This window comes from Filicampus tigris, chromosome 12 (genome assembly GCF_054856515.1).
Source record: "Filicampus tigris isolate MCC_2025a chromosome 12, RoL_Ftig_1.0, whole genome shotgun sequence".
Taxonomy (NCBI): Eukaryota; Metazoa; Chordata; class Actinopteri; order Syngnathiformes; family Syngnathidae; genus Filicampus; species Filicampus tigris.
Genome location: NC_141228.1, coordinates 22070877 through 22091386, shown reverse-complemented (window position 1 = coordinate 22091386; position 20510 = coordinate 22070877). Strand labels below are relative to the sequence as shown.

At 42.0% G+C, this 20510-nt stretch overlaps 1 protein-coding gene across 3 annotated transcripts in view; it reads left to right on the top strand.

Annotated features, from left to right (window-relative positions):
- Positions 1-20510, top strand: part of prdm5 (PR domain containing 5) — a 48501-nt gene that overhangs the window by 4895 nt on the left and 23096 nt on the right. For all 3 annotated transcript variants that reach the window (XR_015088912.1, XM_086046723.1, XM_086046722.1), the window contains exons 6-14: positions 100-277; positions 595-690; positions 888-1009; positions 1499-1578; positions 2419-2503; positions 2600-2757; positions 3598-3691; positions 5189-5349; positions 9782-9875. Coding sequence is in view for 2 of the 3 variants with exons in the window: in XM_086046723.1 (XP_085902849.1) it covers positions 100-277; positions 595-690; positions 888-1009; positions 1499-1578; positions 2419-2503; positions 2600-2757; positions 3598-3691; positions 5189-5349; positions 9782-9875 (1068 nt within the window). In the remaining variant the exon portion in view is untranslated. The remainder of the gene's footprint in view (positions 1-99; positions 278-594; positions 691-887; positions 1010-1498; positions 1579-2418; positions 2504-2599; positions 2758-3597; positions 3692-5188; positions 5350-9781; positions 9876-20510) is intronic.

The following is a 20510-nucleotide window of genomic DNA, read 5'->3' as shown; positions in this document are numbered from 1 at the left end:
CCAGAATTTCAAAGAGAAGCTCGGCGAGACTCTTCCACACCTGCCGCATCAGCAAAAACTCCTCCATCTTACCGCCGCCATTGACTTGTGTGACCCCAGAACTGGTGATCAAGAAGGAGGACCACCCGTGTCTGCTGTGTGAGAGCAGCTTCCCCAGCGAGGAGATCCTGGCCGCTCACCTGCAGAGCCTGCACCAGAGGCCCAGCACGGACGAGAAGGAGTTCAAGTGCAGGAACTGCGGCAAGAAGTTCCCCGTCAAGCAAGCGCTGCAGCGACAGTGCGTTCCCTCTTCATATATCGCCGTGATAGTGAAGGAAAAACATCCTGGTCAGCAGTCTTGTAGCACCATAGTCTTAAACGAAATGGATGATTTGATCATGACACACGGATTACCTTTGTTTCAGTTCAGGTAGTCACTCACTTTTCTTCTTCTGGGAAGAAGGCTTTTTCCTTATTGTCACATGAATGAAGTCAATAGAAGAGCGGTTCCAGAATATGGCTGGACCGAGATGAGACAAGACCTTCAAAATGTGTGTCTTGAGTGTTACTACCCAACTTCTAAGCATTGCGAATTGATTTGGACTTTTCCTCCAGCGTGTTGCACTGTTCCGAATCGGTGAGCCCTTCGGGAGACTCCAAAGCCCATCACCAGTGTTCCCTGTGCCACAGCTCCTTCAGTTCAGAATCCAGGTAGACTTTCACATTGTTCTGCATACACTATGTCAGCTGGGTGGGGGGTGGGGGTGATTTTACTGGACTTACGTTGAAATGTATTGCATACTCCACTTGACTCGCACCACAGTAACTTGGACTTGAAGCTTCAGACTCAAGATTTAGTTCTCGCACAGACTTTGCATTTGACTTAGCATACTATCCTATCCCTGCAGTTTCGAGCAGCACAAGGAGGCGTGTAAAGGCGACGCCCGCTTCATCTGCAAGGAAGAAAGCTGCGGCAAACGCTTCAAGAGCAAGGACGCGCTGAAGAAACATAAAGGGAACGTTCACACAGGTCAGCGGCGCTTTTACGGCTCCTCCAGTAGCTCTGCCGTCTTCGTCTCTAATTACCACGTAATTGCGCAGCGGCACCTTCTGGGCTGCGGGTAATTTGGCTATTTAGGGCAGGATGTAGGCCACGGGTGAGCCGAGATGGAGACTTTGATATCACCGGGTGATTGAGCTGAGATTTAGGTCCCCGGTGTGGTCTGGACGGTGGGTGGGTGGGGGGGAAGTGGATCAGACAGGACGGATAAGGGTCATGTGATCACCAAATAAGATCTAATCGCCATCACAGTATTTATTCATTTACTTTTGAATAAACCAGATGTTTAGTCGTTTTAATGATATGAAACACCAAATATGGGATAATGGAAATTAGCATCAATGTCACAGTAATTATAACTCTTCAAACAACTGATTCTTTAACACATAAAGAAGCAGCGATGCATACAAACAGAACATATAAGAAATCAACACAATTTTTTAAATTGTTTTTTTTTAGGAAGTGCGCGAAGGAAACTGACTTGCACCATATGCAACAGGAAGTGCTCGTCGTCTCTAAATCTGCAAGAGCACAGAAAGGTAAGCAATATTAGAGATTGAAACGTTTATTAAATAGATGGTAGAATAATGAAATTATTAGATGACTAGTACAGAAATATTAAAAGAACACAAAAATATTAGATGAAAAATACAAAAATATTGAGTAAACAAGACAAAAGCATTAGAGGAAAAATATAAAATTGTTAAATTGGATTCAGAAAATAAAAACAAAAATATGAAATGAAGAATAAAAAAAAATGAAGACAGCAATATGACAATATTAAATGAAAATAAACACAATATATATTATTGACTTGTGACTTGAGAAGTGTTAATGTTTTTTTAAAACTAAAATAAAATAAAACTACTTCGCCTTGGAAGATGTCTGACAAACAGTATATTCAACAGGGTTGATTGCGAAAAGGGGAGAAATATTGTTTGGATTAAAAAAAAAAAAAAAAAGCCTTTCTGATCATTTCCATGCAAGTTATTTATGTTAGCATCTGAATGGGAAAATCGTATTGCTCATCTTGTGAAGTAAAATTCCAAGTTTTGTGTCCATGTGACACATTATTGCCAAATCTGGGCTGAGCTCTAATATTGTTGTTAGCTCCCAGGCTAACAGCAACTCAGCAAGATTACATTTGGGGACATGATTCCTCACTGTGACATTTTTTAGGCTAATTTAGCGCTGCAAGCTAAAACTATAAAAAATGTCATATTTATCTAGGACAAACTAGGTTGTACTCTAATAGCTGCTATGATATGTGCAATTCAGCTATGGATGCTTTTCTGTGAGCGTGAATAATGCAAAAATACTATAATTTTTTTTTTTTTTTTTTTTTACTAAAACAAGCATTTTCTTTCACAATCTCCCAGATACACGAAATATTCGACTGCCACGCATGTGACAAGAAATTCATCTCCACTAACCAGCTCAAACGACACATGATCACACACTCAGGTGAGACAAACCAGCCTCATAAACATCACTTCAGAGCGTCTCTTATCATTTGTAAAATGTTGACCTTTTTTTTTTTTTTTTTTCTTGGCTTGACAGAGAAGCGTCCGTACACATGCGAGATCTGCAGCCGTTCGTTCAAGCGCCTCGACCAGGTGACGGCGCACAAGATCATCCACAGCGAGGACAAGCCGTACAAGTGCAAACTGTGCGGCAAAGAGTTCGCCCACCGCAACGTCTACAAGAACCACAAGAAGGTGAGAAGTTGACACAAAATGAAAAGTGAACATTCACAGCGAGACCATATCCGAACACACACACGCACACGCGCACACCACAACTTCTAAGAAGCTCAGCGTGCTCGCTTCAAGCTGTTGGTCACTCCCAGTTGGCGCTTACAGTAAAACTCAGATATAAAGGCAAGGCAGAGCGCATTTCATACACAAGATAACTCAATGTGCTATACATCCTTAAAAGTTACGGCAATTATAAACCTTTAAACAAGTGCTACTTTAAACACACAGAGGAGCAACACATAAATCAAGCATGCAACAAAAGCGAATTAAACACTGTTTATTTAAACGCCTAAATATTTAACCAAACCATTTTATTTAAAATCTATGATAAGAACATGGCGGTGGGCCATTAAAAGACATTCAGAGGAACGCCCCAATGTAAACGTTCCACAAGAGCTAATTTTACATGCTGACATTTTCAGGCTCCAATTCGCAGTTTGACAGAATTTTCATTCGAAAACAGCGTCATGTCAGTTGGGCTGCCGTCCGAGCTGTCCATCAGGGTCTCACTGGTGGCTGCAAGTATAATCTGCGCTCCGCACTTGCGACCCCTTGGACTCCTCCGTGTTTACTTTGGGGATTGAGGTGTCACTCAGGCAGATAAATAGAGGGCAGCGTGGCGGAGGAGCAAAAACAGAAGCACTTTGAACTTTAATCCCCTCCGAGCCGCTTGTCTTCATCAAGTCAACAGAGCTGAGCGGCGCTGGTCGAGAGCCTCGTGGATGATCCCGTCACGTCGACTTGGATAAACACGCTGACGCCGCTCTGTTGTTCTCTGCTTCCCGCTCTCTGCGCTCGTAGACCCACTCGGAGGAAAGACCGTTCCAGTGCGACGAGTGCAAGGCCCTCTTCCGAACCCCTTTCTCGCTACAGCGCCACCTCCTCATCCATAACAGTAAGGACAATCTAATCATCTCCAGTTTTGATGGTTTTGTGTTAAGAATACTAAATAAATAAATAAAAATAATAATCAGGATGGAGATGAGATGACGCTTTGCTTAAAGAACAAGATTTCTGCAAGTAGTATCAGGAGAGCATTTCCAGTATTTACTGAACTGTGTATGAGGGGAGGGTCCTATTCAGGGGCATGTGGAATGACCACGTCTACAGTGAGTGTAGGCCTACTGGGGAAAAAAGTGAATCTTATGGAGAAATGTGATTCAAAAAAATATTTGGTTTTCTCTGTGTTTGCCTGCCATGATTAATCACAGATGTTATTACATATAAAAGAAAAAGAAGCGGTCTTAAAATGGAACCCTGTGGGTCTCCCTTTTTTTTAAAGTGATTAGGTCAGTAATAACATCACCAATCCAGATCAGACTGCTTCTGATTTAGGAGGTTATCCTGAACCAAGCAACCACATTTGGCTAAAGGAGTCAAAGGAGGATAAGGAGTTGAGGTCAGGTATATTTTGACCGAGATTAGCGCAAATGCTATCAGCTGGTATGCTAACATGTAGCAAGACAGCAACCTAGGACGAGAAAGCGCTGAGGCAGATTGATAAAGATTTTACGTTTCTCGCTTTGGTCGTGTACTATGAGACTTGATACAATGGTGGCATGCTAACTGTTGCTATGCTAACGTATAGCAATACAGAAACCTGCATGGCGAAATAAGGTTTGTTTTTCCCCATGGCTGCGCACTATGCCTGTTTGTTCAAGGCCATACAGTAGCAAAAGAGTCTCACGCGTATCTGTTAGTTTAGCATCAAGATATTGTGTTCGCTGTAGGACGAGTGACTGCATCGGTTTGTGTGGCCCGCATTGTCACAAACGACAAAGGCGCGATAAAGCTCAAGGCATTTCTCACCACGGTAGTATGAAGAGGCAGGCTATATGATAGCAGTGCTCCTTCGTAGTATCAAGTGGATGATGTTATTGTGGTGTCTACATAAGGTACTGATTAACTGTGTATATTAAAGATGCTGATAATAATTAATTCATTTACACCACCTGCACCACAAAGTAGACCTGATTCAAACATGCACGCTTGGATCAATTTGACCCAGTTGCATTATTGCTGTGACTGAAAAAAAAAACCAGGAGGGTTAAAGCTCTTTCTTGCTGCCTTAGCTGTTTTTGTTTTTAAGATTTATTTGACCCGGGACATTATTGCTGTTCCTGAATGCAACGAAAGGGTTCGATGAGGAGAAAAAGCTGTGATTGTAGCCCAATTTGCTGTCTGGACCTTTGTCTGTTTTTAGTTCTATTCTGTCAAAGAATCATTTCATGTTTACTTTAAACTTACGTCACGCGCAATACAGGAGGACATTGTTGGCTCAGGGTCGTCCTTTATAGTCGCCGTAATAGCCTCGGACAAATTGTTCCGGAGCGACAAAAAAAGGTCTAGCCTGGGAAAAGCTTTTGTTGACAAAGAAGCCCTCTCTCGGCAGGTGAGCGGACATTCAAGTGCGACCAGTGCAATGCCACCTTCAAGCGCAAGGACACGCTCAACGTGCACATCCAGGTGGTGCACGACGGCCACAAGAAGTACAAGTGTGACCTGTGCGAGAAGGCCTTCGTTACGCCCTCCGTCCTCAAGAGCCACAAGAAGGTGAGCGTTGGTGACTTCTCTTTGTTTGGTTACAGGGTGAAACGCTCATGTCAAAACATTAGGTAAAATTATGAATCAAATGAAAGCCAAAGCAATACATGAGCTAAATATGTAAAAAAACCAAACCAAAAAAAACTACACAATAATATGAGAGGATGAATGTCAGACAAAAATACGCAAACACTGGAGAAAAACTGAAATATTAAGGGGGAAAAAGACGAAAAAAATAACCAAATGCTCGAAAGAAAAGTGACGTATGAGTTAGAAAAATATGGAAATATTGTAAAAAAAAAAAAAAATACAAATACAGTATACTAGGGAAAGTACTAACATTTTTCTTAAAATACATAAATATTAGCATAATTTAGAAAATATTGCTTAAGAATAAAATGAATACAAATTTAATAGGAATATTTAAAAAAATAGGGAAGATATTAGACAAAAACTAAAAAGGGGGACAAAAATAAAATATGAGCATAATATGTATAACTATTACACTCAAACTAGTGAATTAGTTGTGAAAAATAAATACATGCAATATTAGACAAGAAATAAACCAGCTTTAGAAAAGTTTGGAAAAATATCAGCAAAAATACCAAAACAATCTTAGAATAAAATATTTGGAAAAATAGAATAGTATTTTAAGAATTGGGAAAAATAGTGACAAAAAATAAAATATTAGACAAAACCCCATAAATGCCTCTAAAAAGGAGTGCAGTATTACAAGAAAACAAATCACAGATGTTAGAAAAAAATGTAAAATCCACAAGTAGATATATCATAGCAAAAATAATAAATTTACTGTAAAATATTACAAAACATACAATACAGAAAATATTAAAATATTAGAAACAATACGACATCACTGGACAACAATATTAGAAAACAATGCCAAAATATTAGGCAATATGTGCCTCTATGTATTGGATAGTCATATGACTTTGGAATGCTTTGAACTTCTTCTTGCCTTGTGTAATGCCTCTCAAGCAGGTTTTATGGCTTGCCTTGGCCACGTAAATGACTTCGCTACTAAATGTAAGCGCAGCAGTGTTGATGGCTGTCAAGAAACGTCCATCTCCGCCCGGGTAGGGAGGCCAGTACAAAAGCTCGGAATTGATCTCTTCCTTGATTCAAAATGGCAGCTCGTCCATTCGCTCAGCGGGCTTACAGAGCCCCCAAAACTGATCCAGCCGCTGATTAGCAGCCCCCTGATCTGGCAACGTGTGTCCAGATTGAAATCGTCAGCGGCTTCTTGCCGCGTGGCCAACGGGTGCCGTCTCAGAGCAGTGGGGACCGCGGAGGCCGCTGCGGGATCGCGGATCGGGATCAAAGTGGCCCAAGCGCAGGAGACGACAACCTGCTGGCCGCAAACTTTGCCCCGTGGAACATAATGGCAAATATTTATCAATGCCATGTTCGCTTAGGCTGACTACGCCCGCTCTCATTTTGCCCAAATGTTAGACAGAAACGGGAAACATTAGAAATACCGGGAAAAACAAAGTTATAGACCAAAAAAATACACAGACTGTATATTTGATGAAAAATATACAAATACAAGTAAACATATACACAAATGTGACAAAAGGATAAACATTAGCAACAAAAATATTTAAAAATATTAGATGAAAAATACAGACATATTTGTGAATAATACAAACATAAGATGAAAACCGTGATTTCAAAATACAAAAACACTAGACAGAAATTAGACAACAATGGCAAAGTATTACGCAAAAGAACACAGCTATTACATTCAAAACACATTAACAGAAAGAAAAATATTTGTCAACAACATTCGAAACTTGTGAAAAAACTATAAATATTAGGAAAAACCCAAAACTAAATCAGACAAAACTAAAAATTAAAAATGCTGAAAAATACACAAAATTTACAAAAAAAAAAATTCAACCATAATAGGAAATAATACAAAATCTTAAGAACAAAACTACCATTTTGAATAAAGACTACAAAATAGATAAAAATGTATTCTCTTTTAGTTATATTAATTTCTTCGTTGTCTGTTAGACCAAAACTAAAAACATATTTGATGAATTATACATAAATATTGAAAAAAAATATTACCCAAACAAAAACTGGACGAAACTACAGTAAGAAAATAATACACTGGACAAAGAAAAGAATACTCCTAAATAGCGACACCAATGCGGCCTTTCCACCAGCTGGTCCTCGTGACTATCAAAGTTGTGCCGGTGCTGGAAACGACAACCTGCTGACCGCAGACTTTGCCCGTCACAAAACCGTGTCAAATATTTCTCAATGCCATGTTCGTTTAGACTTGCTACGCCGCCTCACATTTTGTCCGGCCTGATGCAAATCAAAAGTAATGGCAGCGACGAGTGAAGCCAAACAGCTCGGCGCACGTTCCGAGTTTGATCTCGCTGCCATTGCTCTTCCAAAACGTTCGCCTTGGAACGTGAGGCCTTCTTGGGCTTTCAATCATTTTTTTCAACTGACAAGTGACTTTGTACAAATGAAAAATGTCTTCTAAAGTTCAACCGGCCGGCCGCAGGTTTAAAAAAAAAAAATTGGAACGGGGCTAGTGGTGGATATTTTCACCAGAAACAATTGTAATCAATAAGCCGAGTGTTGGAGGACATTGTGTTGACGCTGCCAAGTGCTCAGGAATCCTTCCAAACCAATCGCGGTTCTTGCTCTGCCGCTGAAAATCAAAGTATTTTGGTAGTTATTCTAGAAGTGGCTACAATGCCACCAGTGAGTCTTGCGATATTCCACTCGGTTTGAGCTCACCGTCCTCCGAGCGGTTCCAATATATTCTGTTATTTTTTTGCTGAACCACAAAAACATCGTGCAATTGTCAATGAGGAGAAGCGGATGGCTACAAAGAAAAGTAAATGTGTGACTTTGAGAGATCTAGTTGAGTGTTATTTGAAAAACATATTATTTGAGAGGTTTTTTTTTTCAGATTCAAGTCTTCACTTTGGCTGATTTTTTACTTTGACTTTGAGATAAGAGCACTGTTTGGTGGTGGTGAACTCAGCTCTACTCACCTCACAACAAGCAACAGTTTGGTAGATAGAGATCAATCCCACTTCAAGCTGTTTTAATGCCATTCCCAGCTGAAGGTTAATGTCAAAATAAACATAACACAAAGAGAATTACATAATGTTTGTTTAAAATCAACCAATGAACTTTGCTTCAGGAATTCCCCCACTAGCTTAATGCAAATACATAATGCGAAAGGCCGTTGTAAGGCTAACGAATTGCATCGGAGTTTCTGTATCTCTATGTAGTACTTAAAGGCATATTTTCTTTATCCTCTGCAAAGAATGGCTAATATTACGACATCTTAATGAGGAGCAGTCTCCATGTATATCTGTATGTAAAAAATATGACAAAAAGTGTTTCATAATTCTGTCATTACTATATGTTTTTTTTACATGAGGATTTTTTTCCCCCCCTAAAAAAACACATTACACATTTTTTATTGTTTTTTTTCTATCTGGCATTTCAGCTGGTAGTTTCCCGTCTGGCTGCAAACAAGTACATGCACGCATTGTACATTTTGCAGCGGATTATCTCATCTCTGCCAGAAGTACAAATGACAGGCTCGCTGGCTGAGCAGTCACATCCATACTGGGCTATAAAATATGTTACCAGTAAATTCCCCACATTCCCCACTCGAGGCATTTCCCCTACGGCGGTGTGTTTACGACGCGGCAACACCGGCGATATTTGCTCGGTGGCCAAGCATGTGCGGGTTTGCGTGCGTTCGACTGGGTGGAGGTGTTTGCGGGAAGGTCGGCGAGCGCGATGGGGGTCAGGAGGTGACGGGAGATGAAGAAAAAGGATATGAGGGCACATGTGCGCCGTGACCTTCGGTGCGGAAAAGTTACAACCTTGTGACAGGGTAATATTTTCTTATACAGTGATACCTCCTGTTCATTTCATTCTGTGACAAGCTTGTAACAATTTATTCGTTTTTCAACATTTTCCCCATTGAAACGCTATTCTTTCGTTCAAGCCCTCCCAACAAACATCACATTTTTGTTACGTGATTCTGATTTAAAAAAAAAAAGAACTAAGAAAAATAGCACTGTATTGTATAAAAGCAAAACAAGAACAACCGTTCCCTTCAACATTCATTGATACCAAGATTGCACGAGAAAGTTATACTCGAGTAGAAAATATGTGAGTTTTTCAATTTTTGCCTGGCAGCATGAAGTCAACAATTTGTCAAAGTGACATCTTGTATCGTCTACATTCTGTAAAAGGAGTGTACAAAAATGAATGAAATCTAAAATACAGTAAAACTGCTCACCCTTAAAAGATGTTTTAAACCAGAGAGTGAGCACAAAGGTGTTTATAGAGCAATATTTTCACCTTCTGGTGTATATGTGGAAGGAACAAGTGTGACCAAAAGTGTATTGACGCAGAAATATTTTTTTTTCAGACTCACACGGGCGAGAAGGAGAAGATCTGCCCGTACTGCGGACAAAAGTTTGCCAGCAATGGCACGCTGAGGGTCCACATCCGCAGTCACACAGGTCAGTCGTCTCATGCTAGCCTCGTTAGCTTAGCTGGCTAAGATCTCACGTTAGTAGCGTAACGTTAGCACTTCGACAAATGAGTTTACAACAACGCTTAGTGTTTTTCTACAGACGGACAAGCAGTCGAGCGCTTTTCTGTGCCATGCTGTGATTGGCCGGTCTGTGTTTCAGGGGGTGTGGTTTAATATAAAAGTGCAAAACTGTTCAATTAAAAGGTCTGAAATTTGTTAAAAAGCAAATGCAAAGATGAACCTTACTTGAATACATTCAACATTCGCACATTTTCTTTTCAGTTTTGCGCTATGATTGGCTGGTCTGCATCTTTGTGGGTGTGGCTTAGCAAACTTCAAACATTTTAGAAGAAAAAGCAAAGAAGCCAAAATGAAACAAAACTATAAGAAGAAATCTTTTATCAAATAACTAAAAAATATTAAAGGTCTACAAAGGCATACGTTGCATTTAACGTTCGTATACTTTTTTTCCTTTCTGGGCCACGCTGTGATTGGCTGGTCTGCAACTCAGGTGGGGGTGTGGCTTGGAAACCCTAAAGCACATTTAAAGAAGGATAACGTAAAATTTAAGAAGCCAAAATGGAACAAAATTGTAAAGGACTAAAGAGTAAACATGCAGTAATGATAAATTTAACGAGTCAGCGAGTCATATGCTGCATTTTTTTTTTCACAATTTAAAACAGTTCCCAGATGTTTTTCCGACATGCTTCCATCGAAATACCCCCAAATCAACAACTACAGCACACTTTTTCCACTGCATTTCTCGCTTAAATTACCCAATTTTTCGAGATGAAAATGTGTTCAAATCAACCGCGAACAAAAAGTCATCCAATAGTTTGATACATCCACCATTGGTACATTTTTCTGTGGATTTTCTCAACCCCCAAACATGATCTCGAAATGCGCCGCACACACGGCTACCAGACAGAATGGAGCACTTGGATGTTCATTAAAGGGCCTTAAACTGGAAAGCTACGCATTCCTGCGCATCTCCTTACCAACTGACTGCTGCCGAGACCTGGCATGACCACACACACACACACACACACACACACACTTGGCTCCCCAACTCTCTCCCCCCATCTTTATTCTCCGCGGTGTTCTCTCCTTCCATGTTTGGACAAATGATGTCAGTTTATTCTCGTCAGCGGACAGAGTTATACAAATTACGCACGGTAAAAACAACATAGTCAGTGATAGAGTGACTGACCTGCCCCCACTTCAAATAAAGTTCACCTGTAAATGTTGAAGGTTCATCCTGCAATCTCATGAGACAATTCACAAAATGTTTGTGGTTTCTGTGTGAAAAGCACTGACATATAAATGCTGGATCTTCCTATCCTATGTCTTCCGGTGATATCTGTTTGAAAGACGGCAAATCCGTCACATAGTGTAAAGGAATGCTACAATGTTGAGTGGTGGGAAGAACATTTAATATTATTTTCACACCCCAAAGTTTTGGAGGACCTTTGTATGTTTGGACCAAAGGAACCAATTGTGGTCCTGGGGGTAACTTATCAGGCCAAAAAGAAGACTGGAGTAGTACTTTCAAGAGGTCCAGGAACAGTCACATTCTCTTAACAGCAGGAACTCAACCCTGCAACTTTTGTAGGGGGTACAGCAATGCTGAACGTATACTGATTGGAACCTTGTTAGTTCCAGGAACTACAGTACAAGTGGGAAGAACTTACAATTCCGGAAAATTTAGGTGGAAGCGATCTGATTGCTGGATGCCATGTCATTCTGTTCAAGTGCACATAGTCCCTGTAAAAAGCAATTCCGGATCTTCTTTTCTGGCTTTGACATGCCAATTTTACGGGCTCTTTATCTGTGTGAAAGAGGCTTAGGCAAATTTTTAGCCTCATTTTCCCATCATTAATTCAGACCCAAAAACAGTTGTATAAATGGTAGTTCTGGGTTGATTTGTCCGGGTCAAAAAGAAGACTCTGCTAATGGGGTAGAACTTTTGAGAGATCCAGGGACCTTTGTTGGGACGGGGCCTACAGCTGAACATATCTGGCTGGAACAACCTTTTCCAGTTCAAGCAGCTAGCAACATTTGAAGACTTTTCCTACACAGCAGCACTTTGAGACAATAAGCTGTATAGCTTCTTCATGTCTCAGTTGGATTACTGTAATGCACTTCACTTTGGAGTCAGCCAGCCCTCCCTCAAACATCTCCCGTTGGTTCAAATTGTTGCTGCTTGACTCTTAACCGGAACACATAAGAGGAAGCACAAACTGTAGCTCCTATTTTGTCCTCCCTCCACAAGCTGCCTGTGCCGTTCATCTTCGCATTCAACGATTTATCTTCAATAGGCAAGGAGAGTGATGCGAAGTTCAACACCTGACATACACTTTACTCCAGGTGCTTGACCCTGGAACTTTTGGACTCAGTACAAGTTCCAGGTGGAAATGATCTGATCCGTGCGATGCTTTTGTGGCAATTGCTGTGTAAAAACGTCACTGGCGGATCTTCCGTTTCATTGGTTGCCGTCAGGTGTTGCTGCTCTCAGTGTGGTCTCCATCTTTGTCAGCAGCTTCCTTTGTATATGTGTGTGTCTGTGTGTAAGGCAGTAGGGAATGTAAAGCCGTGTGGCCCGGTCCGATTGTATTTATGTAGAATAAACAAAAGCGAGGAATGCTGGGGGAGGGGTGGGAGCCAAAGGGACACCTCAAAGAAAGAAAGGAGTAAAGGGAGAAAAGAGCACTCCAAGAAAGCATCCAGCCGGACGACCCGTGACCCCGACTGGCTGTAAATCTGTCCCCTCGTTCTATAGGTGGAGATTTTTGTGTGCGCGTGTTTGTTGTGTGTGTGTGTGTTTTCGTGTGCGAAGCTACGGTGAAAGGCGCGAGTCGTTCCCGAAGCGGCGATTCCGACAAGGTCACCTTGTTCTCAGACTTGTATAGATGTTATGTCAGAATTCTGAAAAGTGTGAAATCAACGCCGCTAATGTAGTGAGAAACAACTTCAACCCTCCAGTTAATTTTGTATCAACGGAGCCTGGGTCAAATTGACCTGTGCATGTTTAGAGCATGAGCAGTTCATGTCGTTAGAAAGAACTTCAATCCTCCGGTCATGAACAGCAATAAGTTCACTGGTCAATTTGACGTGGACGTTCTCAGACAGAAGAAGGACTTTATGCTCGTTTTTTTTGTGCTATCCATATAAAAATCTACACTTTGAATGCAAAAATAATCCAAACGACACACCAGTTGCGAGTCACTCATCTACAATGAAGACGTCAAGTTAAACCCGTGGTGATAGTTTTATTTCCCTTTTCCACCATTCCAATGTCCGTCGCAAAAGAAAACATATTTTTATCATATCCGCAAATTGTTTGACTCGCCCCGGGGCTCTGGCAAGCGGCCGCTCCGGCCCTGGCTGTCAGTAATGTGCGAAAGACGGCCTCCAGCTGAGCCCAAAACCTCCTCAACGGACGACGCTCGGCTCATCTTGTTTGTCTTCCTGCTGCACAGGAACCTTTGGCCCTTGATTATTTATCCGCTCCACACAGATGACTTTGTAAAAGGATTCCCAGGAGTTTTCTTCTCCCTCGTCTCAATCCCATCAAACAGTGGCCGGCGCGATGAGAGACAGAGGTGGCAAAAGTACTCGCACACACTCTGTACTCAAGTACAAGCACAGATACTTGCGTTACAAGGTACTGATTCAAGTACTACTGTCACTGTTTTTTTTTTTTTAACGCCTCATTAGATTCCAAGATCTTAATTCGCCAATCAATGAATCAAGATTTCAGTTGCTTTTTCTTCTTTTCCATTGAAGTCTTGCTGTTGGCTTTTGAAAAAAGTAAGCAGCCCATTTTGACAAGACAGATATCGGTCTTCAATTGTCGCCTGGTAAAGTTAAGAAGTCAACAGAAAAGCAAATACTCAAGGAAGCACAGGTACTTCAAATGTCTACTTGACCCTTCCATTCGGTTTCTTTTTCCATGCACACCTTTTCTGAGCCAAGAATGTCGTTCTTAATAATTGTCCTCATCAAACTGTTCACTACAGATCGTTCTTTTCTAAATGTATTACAGTAAACAGCCTTTATGACATTAACAAATGGATGATTAGTCCTTATACAAGGCAAAAAGGAACATGTATTTGTAATCTTTTACACCACTTGTTTTTGGGTAAAAACATCTCTCAGTAGTTTTTAGTATTTAGTAGGTGGGTTGAATTTTACACACGCAGTGGTAAGTCTATGATCCGTTTTAATAGACGGGTCAAATATGACCTGGAATGCCCTCCGAGTACTTAAACTTTGTAGAATCTCTGCAGAAGAGTGACATTTTTAAATATTTGTGATTCTAAAAATGTGTATTTTGGGTGACTCCAGGAAACGTAATCAAATTTTAGGGTGCAAAAACAACATTCAGGGTATTGTTATTGCGGCCAAATGTCAAAACTAGTCAAATTTGATCCAAACAGTATGTAAGAGTTAATGAAGTTCAGTACCAAAGTATTTGTACTTTGTTACTTCCCACCACTGATGAGAGAAGCCGGTCAAGCCGAGAAATGGAATACAGGGAAAATGCGGAGCCGTAAATCTCGTCTTCGTGGCTGTATATTTAGCTTGGATTTAGTTTCCCTTTAATGGTGTTTGATCATGCTGAAGTCAAACAAATTAGTCGTCGTCCCGCAGCGGCTGGCGCGGCCTGGCCGAGCTGCCCCGCTATGAGATCACCAACAAGCCATAAAATGCCAGCTGTCAAAAAACGCTGGACGGAGCGCGCCCGCGACCTTGTGGAACTCGGGAGTCGTGATGAATCTTTCTCGTCTTTTGCTCATTTATTCTCTTGGCCTCCACGCTGCCGCAAAAATGGCCCCGTCGCTGCATCAAAACGCGGTGAGGGTGGATTTTCCCAGCGTGCGCGTATGTGTGTGTACATGCAGAATATGGCCAACGACCAAACGTGGGACGGTGGAGAATACTGAGGCCGTAACTCAAGTGTCACTCTGACATCATTGGAAAAGTCTCGTTTAGGCGCAGTTTGCAGTGTAAACCCGGCGAACCGCGTTTGAACAAATCAGGCTTTCATGCTTCCCAACCCTCCAAAAAGTCACTGCGTGTATTCGTGAAAAAAGCCAGGAGGCTCAAATCGACTTTGGAGCAGCCGCAATCTATACCGGGGCTGTCCAAAATTGTGGTGCTGCATAGAGAAAAATCAAAGGAAGCAAAGTAAAGTGTATTCAGAGATTTGTTTCTAAACAGGTTATATGTACATGTTAAAAATGATTGCTGAAAAAGTGCAGACTGAGAAGTCTGAACCGGTGCCCAATCACACAATTTGACAAGTAAGAACATGAGAGCTTTAGAGAACCTCGTTGTCACAGAGAGAGAGAGGTAAAAAAAAAGCACCTCACCCCGCTACGACCCGGTAGGACATGTTCCAGCCACTCTAGGCTTTAAGCAGATATATTTTCGCAGCTCAAACTTGTGTTTCTGTGTCGGAATAAGAAAGATGCTTGATGCCTCCATTTTCCTAGCACTTGTGTGGTGAGATATACGATCCTGCATTATGACACTTTCATCCACAACTGAAGTACTGTCACCACCTTCAGTTTGCCGAGTTGAATCCCGTTCAGTATCATCTAGGTTGCCTCAAAGAAATAATGTATTTGCCACGAATACAAAATGTATATGAACTTCTGAGTTCATACGAATGAATTTAGAGGAGTTGCGGGAGGCGAGTGTGAGATGTGACTGTGTATTGGCTGGCCTGCTTCAAGATGTCTACCTTGCCTACTAAACTCCAACTTCCCCGCGTCTACGGCAATCAAGGATAGGGAGAGGCAAACGTGGCTGCGATTGCCGTTTTCCACTGTAAAACATTTCGCCCCGGCAGTCACGATGCAAATGAGAAACTTGGCTGGCCGTAATAAAACCGGGTGCAACTAAACCTGACAGTACGTAAAAGAGCCTATCAAAACTTGGAAGCGGGCCGCGGTACGACGGGAAGCATATTTCTTCCCAGTTAGTCCTTGGATTCAGTGCAACACAGTGCTTTGTTTGACCCAGTAATTAGTCATTCCCCACTCAAGTTTTGAGACTAAGAGCGATTGACATTGCAATCCTAATGACATCAACAAACCCAAATGATCAACTGGGTCATCACTATTCAAACCGTTGCACCATTGTCAGCTGGAGTGTAATCGCGGCATAATAGCCAGTTTCCAAATCAAGCTCAACAGGCCATTCCAGACTTTCCCCCCAAAAAGGAAAGCGCTGCCACTTGAGATTATGAAGCATTGCTGTAATTACACAAACAAGCTTGTCATTGAGTCTAATGTCCTACAAATGTCTGCCGTGCGTGCTGAGCTGGCGCTGGCATCGCATCAGAGAGTCGGCCAGTGCAAATGTTCCATTCACAGGGGAGACAACTTCCAATAAACAAGCTGATATACAGTTCACTTTTTTTTTCGGGTCCTGGTATCCGAAGTTACTCGTTCACATAATAGTCTCCGTCTCGCTGTCATTTGTTAAAGCTAATTGTGCGCAGACCAGACTTGAATAGTACGGAAAGACCGTTTAAAATCGGGAACACGCATTGTTTTGTCGCCGCTGTGGTCATGGTGACAGCCTGGTATGTGTTATTACGCTGTAAAATGTGAATAGCATATTTGCCTCACTGTCCAAGATTCTGTGTTTCATTCTGTGGTCCTTCAGTTCCTTCTCTTGCATCGATTTTGGATACTGCTTATCCTCTCTCGGCTGGCGGGTGGCAGACAAATTCACAGGTTCATGTTTATCTGTAAAACTCCCCACTCAAGGCAAGACCCCACTCTATCCTCACTCGCTGCTCACCGTGCATACCACCATCCGCACTGTGATGTAAGATTTATTTAACTGATGTCACAGTGTCCAGTTTGTCGCTTTGTTTTACACTGCGCTCTGCAGCCAGTTTGGCATTTCAAAATGAGAATCCGTTCTTCTCTTCCCAAAAGCGTACATGAGGTTCACTGAAAGACAAATCGCTGTAAACCTGGTGACTGAGAATCGTTGTCTGTCTAGTCCAGGCCGGACTGCGCGTCTCTTGTCAAAAATAGGCTGGGATGAGGTCCAGCTCACCCATGAATAAGCATTAGAAAACGTACGCACGGATACCTCAAATGTCTGATGGACATGGATACGTCACACGTGCCAGGGTGCGAGAATAGTTTTTTCGGAAGTGGAGGCGCTTGTTGTAGCACCAAGGTCAAGTTGAAAAAGTTGTCAGGCATTCCTCGGGGCGCATCAAAGGCAATCTCTTATCCACGATATCGTATTACTCTGCAGCCCCCTGTTGGCATGCCAGAAGGACGGCGGACTGAGTGGACTGTGGCTCAAGCGGAGGAAGCCGGGGGATTAATCGTGACAGACAGTGCTAATGTCTTTCAGGCCCCGAAGCTCCAAAAGCGTTCTCCGTAACAGCAGACCACGACAAAGCCCGACCATCTGCTAAACAGACCCACCGACAGGGGTGGGGAAGTAATAAATTACAAATACTTCGTTACCGAGGAGGGTAAAAAGTGAAGCGCGAGTCTTAATCTTCGGGGTATTTGGACAAAAGCATCTCACTGACAAATGAGAAAATGATTAAATTGTTATGAAACAGCTCAGTCTCCGCATGAGATTTGAACCCAGAAGCTCCTGACTTTGAGGCAGATATGCTAATCAAGTACAAATTCCTCGTGCCAGTACTTTTTTTTTGTGAAAATTTTTCATTCGCCGTACGTTTGGAAAAGTACACCTATACTTTCGACTCTTTTCTTTGTCAAAATAGGCGGGCCCGAATTTATAAGTCTGAACGTGCTCTAGCCTATCACTAACCTATGCTAGCACAGTTGTAAAGTCATAATTACAGTTAGCACAAAAAAAACGCTTCTTCACAAGCAGTCTGTACTCCAATTTATGGTAAAATGAGAATATAAGTACTTTTCTCATCTCTTGTCATGGAAGGGTGGGACGCCAAACGGATCGATTAGCAGAAGAGGGCCACGGCGGGAAAAGGTGGGGGGGGCCGCGAGGGTTGTTGCATCGAGATGCCCGGGGGTCAAATAGACGGTGTTTCATTTCAGCACATGCTAAATCAGTTAGCGTCACGGCACTCGTAAAACCGCCACCGCCTCCTCGTAATCCCCGAGCAATCTGGCTCAATCTGGAGAATAAGTGCAGGTTTCCCGTTACGTTCACTCAACCTCACTGGTTGAAAGGCAACACGGTTACAGAGAACGATCGCAGCTCTGTGGTGCAGTTGTTACTTCCGCCTGAAAATACCAAATGCCCTCCCCCCCACAGAAGTTGAGGAAAATGAGACCAAAAGAAGAGGCCAGTATCCACTAAAGTGAGCCCCCACATTTGTGCTTTGGCATTCGCAAATTCGCCTTTGTGCGATTTTTTTTTTGGTTGGAATCCATCCCCGTTAATTATAATTAACATCAATTATTCGCCTGAATAAACGCCTGAAAATTAAGAGACAGAAAAAACAATGGACCTTAGTTGCAAATAACTCCTATAAATGACAATATTTGTAATTTGGGTGTTACATTGTCAGTGGTTTCTAAAATGCTCATTTGACTTCCAGATAAATTGCTGAATCAGAAAAAGATAACAATTAATTATTTTTTTTCCAGGGATCGATACCGTCGTTTTTGTAACATTTTCCCCCCTCAAAAATGAACCATGGTGCTTTAGTATGTGATGCTATTTTGGTTAGCAACATGCTCAAACGGGCTCAGCAGTAACCTCTTTTTTTAATATCCGTCACCAAACTAAGGTAATTACAATTGATTTGGGGAGAGGCATTTGTACGAGCTAAATTTTAAGTTCAAGCAAGCTTGACATATGCCATTGCTGGATTAAAAATAAAAAAATAATGGGGACAAATAGTCAAAACATACAAATACAAAATGAGAACACTCACAAGGAGCTGCTGTTGGCCACAACTCACGCCCAGACGCTCACACAGACTAAAATGCTACCCGGCCATGCCACGTAAAGACGCACATTGTTTTATTTTGTTTTTATACTATGCAGTGCCATTTCCATCGATCAAAAACGTGTGAAAAACAATTGTTGTTTTTTGAGGGGGCAGGACTTTGCAAGCGAATGGCGCACCCAGCGAATGCGGAAATACTTCATACTATAAATACCGCAGTGTATATCAGATTTTCGCCGTGGTCTATTTTCAAACATTCCACGAGGCCTGTCTTTTCGCTCAAACACCGCAAAGGCTCGCAGGTCAGAAAACTTCCCTGCGAGAGGTCTCCAGAGGAGTAAGCTCAGTGACACGATGCCATAAAACGCATAACCCCACATTGGCGTGTAAATGTCTTCTGCAGCTCGATGACGCACCGCAACATGTCCCGAAGATCCCCTTTCCCTCGTTGCGCTTTCAGCCTGCGGGCCGTTGTTGTTGTTGTTGTTGTTGACAAACAGGAAAATGTGAAGGGCAGATGTGTTTCGAAAGCGAGTAAACCCGATGCCTTGTGTAGCGTGTGCGTGTGTGTGGTATCGGGTTGAGTGCTGGGGAAGGCATTAGCGTGCTAATAGCGGCGCAGGACAGTGTGCCAGGGTACGCTGTGGCTTTGGATGGCGGCCCTCTCAGGAGCTGGCTATTGTCCGCCAATGTGCGGCGCAGACGGCCCCGCCCGCCAGGCGCGCACCAGCCAACCGATGCCAGCTAGCTTCAAATTGCTAGCTGGCTAAATGCTAAACATGACTCTGCTCTTCTTTTTGTTTAAGCAGGAACAAGTTTAAAGTTGATTAAAATGAATGTTACACAAAAAGTGCTTGCAATTAATTCTCCAATAAATGAATTCGCGAAATAGGTGAATCCCCAAATAGGCAAGGGTCCACATTATGGCTGAAATGATAGACACAAAACAATTATTGATCATAATTATTAATTAGGTTGAAGAAAACATCTGTATTCTCGTTGCACTACTCTTCAACAAACACTTTGCACGTTAACAGTTGTCAATGTAAAACGAAGCTTCTCCAGCTTTGGAAGAATAAACGATTCATCTTAATTTAAAAAATCCTCCGTAATTTCAAATTTACCAAGGTGTAACTGAATAAATATGGCTTTACAGAGCTCTCAAATTCCAGACAACAGATGTTTATCCCTTTGGAGGCACTAGCTCCTCACCATGATGCTCCTCATCTCCAATTTTTGTTGTACTTTCGTCTCTCGACATGACTCGCTCTCCTCAGTCCACCGAGTGACTTTAAAGGCACTGCTGCAGGGTGCGCTCGTTTTTTATTTAGGCAACTCAATGGTTGGCTGACTACTGGTTGAAAAAATGTTAAATATCACAGACAATTTTGGTTATTTTGGCAGCCCAAATTGTGATCACGGTTACAATTCGATGAATTGTGAAGCCCTTGCCCACGTTATATATTTTACAATTTTTTTTTCAAAAGGTCTGTACAATTAAAGCCCTGTTTAAATGTTTCATAGACAACCAATCACCTCTGCAGCGGAGTAATTGAATACTAGCTGCAATCTGAGTAAAACGGAAGGGTGTAAAAAATATACATTTGATAGGGTGTAAAAAATATACATTAGATGTATCTGATCAAAATAAATCCAGTAATTCAAAATCAACACACTCTTGTCAAGAGAACA